General features: G+C 45.9%; 1 protein-coding gene across 1 annotated transcript; it reads right to left on the bottom strand.

The window, feature by feature from the left end:
* Positions 1-5,182: 5,182 nt before the first annotated feature.
* Positions 5,183-6,318, bottom strand: LOC102409726 (melanoma-associated antigen B10). The gene has a single exon (XM_006056183.4). It carries the CDS (start codon positions 6,276-6,278, stop codon positions 5,232-5,234), a length of 1,047 nt encoding a protein of 348 aa, XP_006056245.1. The 5' UTR covers positions 6,279-6,318; the 3' UTR covers positions 5,183-5,231.
* Positions 6,319-7,640: the final 1,322 nt, after the last annotated feature.

Here is a 7,640-nt window from a genome sequence, read left to right as displayed (position 1 = left end):
GTGCACATAAAATCTGCTGGGTACTGGAAGTGGAGGAGAGGGTCTATATTGTCAGGTAACTCAGGGATCCAGGCCACTTCCATCATGAGCTACCACATCTCAACACAGGCTCTCCACATTTGCTGCTGAATGAAATAAGCATGGAGTTGTCGTGTGTGTGTGTGTGCGTGTGTGTGTGTGTGTGTGTGTATTAATTGCTCAGTCATGTCTGACTCTTTGTGACCCCATGGACTGTAACCTGCCAGGCTCCTCTCCTCTGTCCATGGAATTCTCCAAGCAAGAATACTGGAGTGGGTTGCCATGCCCTCCTCCAGGGGATCTTCCCAACCCAGGGATCGGACCCAGGTCTCCTGCATTGCAGGAAGATTCTTTACCGTCTGAGCCACCAAGTCCTGGAGTTGGCCTACCGGTTCTCAAATACCTGGGTCTGGAGGTGACAAGTATGTTTCCACTCATATTTCAGTGTCAAGGATAGTCACATGACCATTCTTAACTATAAGTGATTGAGCATGTAGTCTTCATATGAACCAAGGATGGAGAGCAGGACACAAAGTGAATGAGCACTTGCAGATGTTCCCATTAACAGTTATACAGTATCTGCTCAAAAAAGAGCCACTATTAAAATTTGTTATGACCGTAGCCCTCGTCATTCCTGGAGGATTTTCTGAGATCAAATTCCCTTGCAATTCAATAACTTTTTCTAGTGCCGGTATGTGACTGATATTCTCAAATATAGGTTCACAGCCGCTTTCAAAAGGATCTTGTAAATCTCAGCAGGGAGGTGCACCCTTCTTCATTCTTAGCACCTTTCTGCACTGACCTTTTCAGTAATCTCTGTAATCTCAATACACTATTTTCCTTCTTCCTTCCACTGCATGAAAAAAATAATACTCGAGTCCCTGCTATTCACTATCTGTTGAACATGCCTGAATCGTGTACAGGTGTCTTTGACACACTGGAAAATCAGAGTTTCCCTCTGGGGCAGATACAGACAAGAGGTAGAAGAATGATGGTCATTTTTTTTTCTTATTAAAGCTGGTATCTCCACAAAGAAGACATTTTCTACCTTTGTGTTAGACTCAATAGTTGTTCCACATAATGCCCATAACCTTACCCTGAAATTTGTGAATATGTCATGTTACATAGCCAAAGGTAGCTAGTGTGTGTAATAAAAATTATGGAATGAACCTTAAAAATGGGAGGTTATATTGAATTATCTGGGTGGGCCCAATTCAACTACATGAGCCACAAGAGACAGATTCAATGTGCTGTTTCAGAATCAGGGGCCCATTTGCAAGGACTGAAGAAAGGCCTAGAAGAACTATGGCATCTCCAACTGATAGTCTGCAAGGAGACAGCTTCATTCTTATAACTACAAATAAGTGAATTCTTCTTAGAACTGGATTCTGAGAGCAACCTGAGTCAGTGTGGAATGCGATTCTTCTCAGCACCTCCCAGTGAGAACCCAGACTCTGACAGCTTGAATTGGGCTCGCATAACCCTGAACAATGACCACAGCACAGCCAACCCATATTTCTCATCTACAGAAATGTGAGATAAATGTGTGTCGTTGTAAGTTCCTTAACTTATGGCAATTTGTCTAAGATAAAAACATACTAAATGTTCCTAAAAATCTGAGTTTGGGGTAATGCAGTTCCTACAGATGGTTGCTACACAGTGATTTCCTTAGTCCTTCCTCATCCTGCCACTTAGGGAAGAAGTTTTGGTTCTTGGCCACTTAGTTAAGCTCGCGCTTCAGTGTAAGGATTCAGTGGTCAGTCTCAAATAAATCCAAGGTTAAATTCTCCTTTCTTACTAACCTCATCCACTCTCTAAAATCTCTTCCCTAACTTTAGGGTTATCTTTCAGTAACCTGTAGATCCTATGTCAAACCAGACTCTACTCACAAATCAATCTGGAAAAAAAAACTTTTAGTGGAAGTGCCTAAAGCAGATGGGTGTGTGTGTGTGTTAGTCACTTAGTCACGTCCGACTCTTTGTGACTCCATGGATTCTAGCCCACTGGGCTTTCTGTCCATGTGATTCTCCAGGCAAGAATACTGGAGTGGGTAGCCAGTTCCTTCTCCAGGGGATCTTCCTGACTCAGGGAGTGAACCTGGGTCTCACACATTGTAGGCAGATTCTTTACCATCTGAGCCACCAGGGAAACCCATGTCTAAACTTCACTGTCGAAGTAGCCACATGAACGGGGCTATTGTTATCAGAGAGGTTCATAGTCAGGGATGGGACAGACAGGGGACATCTGCAGGGGGTGGGGAGGCCCTAAATCAGGGAAAAGGCAAGGAAAATTCTGGGCTTTTTGTTCCACTGGGAGCAGAGAGCAGCCTTATGAAAGGATACTAGACAGCAGGTCAGGATCCAGACTGTGACAGGAGAAAGATGCAGGGCAAGAGTGATGTTATTTCTGAAAGTGCTTGATTAGGGCAGAGTCAGCTCCCAGGGAATTCTGGGGGGAAGGGCAGGAGGAGCCTAGGTGAGTTAAGTTCAGAGCCTAGACTGTATTGTTTTTAATTCACATTTTCATTTTTATTTATTATACATGGGGTAGTACATTGGCAATAGGGTCCTTCATTTCATCGCCTGAGAGACACTGTGGAGTGTTGAGACTAGAACTGAACTAAGAGACAAAACAACTGCTTCATTCAAGGAGTGGAATAGTGAAGGCCCTAAATGAATTCAGACCAGAGGTCTAGTCCCAGTTCTGACACTCATGAGCCATGTGAAGTCAGGAAAATTACGAAGTTCTGTGAGGCTTTTCTATGAAGTGAGTTTGATAGGCCTTGCTGTGTAGGATTCCTGGGATATATGTAATACATGAAAGCACCAGGCATGGTGTCTGACAAGTATTGGGTCTTTTGCAGTTATTGCTATTATTATTTTGATCCCAGATCCTACCAAAATCTGCTCTATGGTCTATTTAATCCACGAAATGACCAAGAATATGCACACCCTATGATATGGCACCAGAGAAGGCAATAGCAACCCACTCCAGTACTTTTGCCTGGAAAATCCCATGGATGGAGGAGCCTGGTTGGCTGCCGTCCATGGGGTCGCTAGGAGTCGGACACAACTGAGTGACTTCACTTTCACTTTTCACTTTCATGCACTGGAGAAGGAAATGGCAACCCACTCCAGTGTTCTTGCCTGGAGAATCCCAGGGACGGGGGAGCCTGGTGGGCTGCTGTCTCTGGGGTCGCACAAAGTTGGACACTACTGAAGCAACTTAGCAGCAGCAGCAGCATGATATGGCACAATAAATCAACTAATATGATGCTTAACAAGTGAAACTAATATATAAGTTGTTGAGGTTATTTATTGTGTAAGGGAGTTTTTCAGGCTTCCCAAGCAGTGCAGTGGTAAAGAATCTGCCTGCCAATGCAGGAGGTACAAGAGATGTGGGTTTGATCCCTGGGTGGGGAAGATGCCCTGAAACAGGAAATGGCAACCCGCCGTAGCATTCTTGCCTGGAGAATTCCATGGACAGAGGAGCCCAGTGGGCTACAGTTCATGAGGTCTCAAAGAGCTGGACATGACTGAGCATGCACACTCGAGCCCACGTGCACATGTGCGTGCACACACACACACACACGGGAGTCTTCCCCAGTTAGATGGAACTTAAGGATTCCAGAATTTGTGTCAAGTACCAATTCCTTCCATCCCTTCCAACCCGTTTCCCATTCAAACCACCTCTATTTTCATTTATTTCAATTCCATTAAAAATCTAGCCCTAACCTGGAGTTTGCCAAATTGCATATAAGACAACCTAATGAAATGAACTTCAAATGTAGTGGACTCTATCTCCCAGGCCAGAGCAAAGATGACTAGCATAGTGGCTTCTGACCACACACGTCATACAGAGTATCACCCCTGTTTCTCAGAAATTCCCTGGGCATGACGGGCATAAAACACATAGTTCATGTGCTGTGCTCAACTGCTCTGACAAAAGGACACTGGAAAGATGCAGGTCACCTTCCATTCTTATTCCAGGTGGAGAATTCTCTCCAGTTTATCCATGACTCAAATGTAACTGCAAGGAGTTTTCCATTCCAGGCTTTAGTCTCTCAACTCTGGACCCACTTTCTGAAGGTTTGACCCTTGCCCACCACTCCTACACCCTCATTTGCTCTACCTCCTAGCTTACCACAGCCTGACTCCCATTGAAGGATTTGCCATTTCTCAAACTCACTTGCCTCAGAGCGTTTACACTTGACTGCTCACGTCTGGATCCTCCAAAGTCCTCTCTTCCTTTTGATCTGTCCTTAGGTCTCAGAGTCTCTCACCATCATTACTTTACAGCTGTTGCTAGACTCAAAAATTCTATGGGCACGCTTGGTCTTGTTTATCCTGATGTTCCCAGTAGTAGCCTAGAGCCTGTCAAAAAGCCTGCTCATGGAATGTTTGAGAAATAGATGAGACAGTGTGAAAGAGATCTTATTTATTATGATGTAAGTAAAGTAAACACATTCAAGTATATTATATCTCTCTTAGTTTTACAGAACAGACTAAATGTGATAAGGCATGTAAAACTTTATCACCTTTTACTTTTTTTTCTATTTCTTTTTTTTGGGGTTTTTTTTTAATGCAATTTTTTAATTATTTTTTTAACTTTACAATATTGTATTGGTTTTGCCATATATCAACATGAATCCACCACAGGTATACACGTGTTCCCCATCTTGAACCCTCCTCCCTCCCTGTACCATCCCTCTGGGTCGTCCCAGTGCACCAGCCCCAAACATCCAGTATCGTGCATCGAACCTGGACTGGCGACTCACTTCATATATGATATTATACATGTTTCAATGCCATTCTCCCAAATCATCCCACCCTCTCCCTCTCCCACAGAGTTCAAAAGATCTGAGCCATTTTACTGCTGATTTCTTTTCACATTTCCTTGGAAATGCCTAATACATTGACATGTTATCTTGTTCTTAATAAGTAAATAGGACTTAAAGTTTCCCAATTTATTCTATAAAATAGTAAAACTCTTACTTTTAAACCTCATAAACATCAATCCATGTCTGATTTATATTATTCATAAATTCAGATTCTGAAGCTAGTTAAACTTTCTACTAAAAGGAGCAATATTCATGCAAATTTATCTACATAGAACAGGAACACAAACATGTTACATACTCTCTTTTCTCCAGCCCTTCCCCAACCTTCCACTAGTGAGAACATTAGCTGTTCTCTTCAAATTTTCCTCAGCCTTCACTTGGTGCAGGAAGAGCTGTGGGCTTTGGCCCAGGTGCGGGCACGGGCCGAAGCAGCGGTATGAGCCCTGGCTGAAGCTCTAGCTTGGGCTCTCTCTTCCTCATCTCTCAAAGCCTCCTCATACAAGGATGGGAAGGCAGCAGGGACTTTACCATGGATCCTAGCTACAAACTCCAGCACTTTCATCTTGGTGGTTTCAGTGTAGGCTCTCGGGCCCCACAGAAACTCATAGACTGGAGGATCACTATTGGCCACCTGGTGGTACTCCAGATACTTTTTCTGCACTAAATCTTTGGTGATGAGCCGCTTCACATCCCCATAGATGGCATCCTTCTTCTCCTCATGTAAGTCCATCAGATTCAGCACTTTCCACACTTGCTCCTCAGTGGCGCAGTTGCCCTTCGTGAGGATCACACCCAGGACAATCATCAGCAGACCAGTCTTGGGAATCTCTCTGTCATCACCTGGCTTTTCGTCACAGCCCAGTTCCAGTTTATTGACAAGGACATAAGTACCCCTGTTGGGATCCGTTTCCTTCATGTCGAGGCCAAACAGCAGCTCCACATGCTCAGAGGCTTTCTTGAGGATCTCACTGAAAAGATTCTTGTGCTTGTGGATTACCTTTCTCAGCATATCTCTCTTGGTCACAGGCTCTTTCATTTGATACTTGGTCAGAAGGTAATTCACCAACAAAGGAACCTTCTCGTCTACAGGATCTTTGGAAGAGTGCTCAGTGGTATCTTTACTCTGAGAGACTTTTGGCCTTTCCTTTCCTTGATCGGTGGCACCTTCACTAAATTTTGCATCTGAAACAGAGGCAGCAACAGCAGTGGTGGAGCAGACTTTGCCAGGCACTTGAAGACTGCTGGATGTTCCAGTGGCAGCTGAGCTCTGGGGAACATCTTCAAAAGAAGGAGATGGGGAAGAAGGGAATTCTTCTTCCTCTGGTTCAGTGGGCTGAGCTTCCACCAGAGCACTGGGCTCTTGTCGAGCATGGCGGCGTTTTGCACGGGCGCGAAGCTTACTCTTCTGACCCCGAGGCATGATGATTGACAGTACGTGAGAAAGAAGGTAAATGACTCTATCACCTGGAGGAAAGAGGACGAAATGGTGTGAGCCTTCAGTGGAGATAACAGCCCCCTCTGCAGGTTTCCTTGCAGGCACTGCTCTAGAAACCCATAAGGCTCCTCTTCCCTGATCAGCCTTTCCCCTGAAGACTCTGTAGAAGTAACTAGAGTTCACCTTTAGGCTGCAGCTCTCCAGCCCTACCTGGGTCCTACTGGAGCTGATATAGAGTCTGGCCAGTCAGGGCCCTCTGGAGCCTCCCCTGTTCTGGAGTAGCAGGCGTTTCTGTCACTTCACAATCAGGGCCGTTACCGTGACTTCTGGCAGAACCCGAGGTCCTGTGCTTAACTGCTCTCACGCTGACTCGTCACTCCAAAGCCCTCACATCCCTGACATCATGGAGGAGGAACTGAAAGGGGACATCACTCTGGGATGGCAGCAGTGACAGAGCTCTCCGGGACTGTCTCCACCCTAGGAGAATCAGGATTCTCACCCCTCACTCAGAGGCCTTACCTTGGTTTCTTGCAGGACCTAAGACTTCTCCCTTGGCTGACCTTAGACCTACCCCTTTGGAGCAAGGCCTTCACCTCTCTGAAAGTCCTAAGAGAAGTTTAGGGAGGTCTCACTTATATATATCTTCACCAGGAACCCTTGCCAGGGATGACATCACATGTAGGGCTCTGTGAAACACCCTCTGTTCTGTGATGAGTTGTCCCCTCAACCCTCGGGTTCCTGATAGTAATTCCTCCCCTTGACTAACTGGTGTCTTCCCTTCTTCAGATCTGAGGCCTATAATAATCAAACCAAGGCCCTCATCCCCCTGGTATCTTGGAATATGCAGTGGGGGTGGGGGGCAGACTCAGTATGACAGATTTCTGAAGGGCTTCCCGGGGCTGGTCACAGAGGAAAGGCCTGACTCGGTGTACCACCCTTCAGTCCTCCCTATGACTTCTAGAAGGGCCTGGCTGGATCAATTCCTTATAATAGGACCCTCTTCTCTCTGTAACCACTGAGGATAAAGTGAGAGATGTCTTAGCTTGACAGCCCTGCTTAGCTTGACACCAGGGCTTATAACAGGGTGGCGCTCTGTGGGGCCCCTCTTTGTCTTAAGGGAGGACTTCCTACAGTCCTTGCTCAAGGTTCTGAACTTAAAGCCACCCCAAGGACTCCTCCCTCTGCTAGCCTGAATAATCTAGCATTAGACCAAGGCTCTTATACACCTCCCTTCCTCCTCCCTCTGCTCCCCACCTCTTCACCCCTGCCCCCTCCCCAAACACCCTGCCCCCGCCTCTTCACACCGCCACCCCCTCTTCAAATACCCCCTTCACCCAATCCCCCTTG

Source organism: Bubalus bubalis, chromosome X, assembly GCF_019923935.1.
Source record: "Bubalus bubalis isolate 160015118507 breed Murrah chromosome X, NDDB_SH_1, whole genome shotgun sequence".
Classification (NCBI taxonomy): domain Eukaryota; kingdom Metazoa; phylum Chordata; class Mammalia; order Artiodactyla; family Bovidae; genus Bubalus; species Bubalus bubalis.
Note: the sequence above shows the minus strand (reverse complement) of the source record. Positions and strands in the feature narration are given on the sequence as shown.

What these genes read in the sequence shown, in the direction of transcription:
- LOC102409726 (XM_006056183.4), bottom strand. Translation starts at nt 6,278, where the DNA reads ATGCCTCGGGGTCAGAAGAGTAAGCTTCGCGCCCGTGCAAAACGCCGC.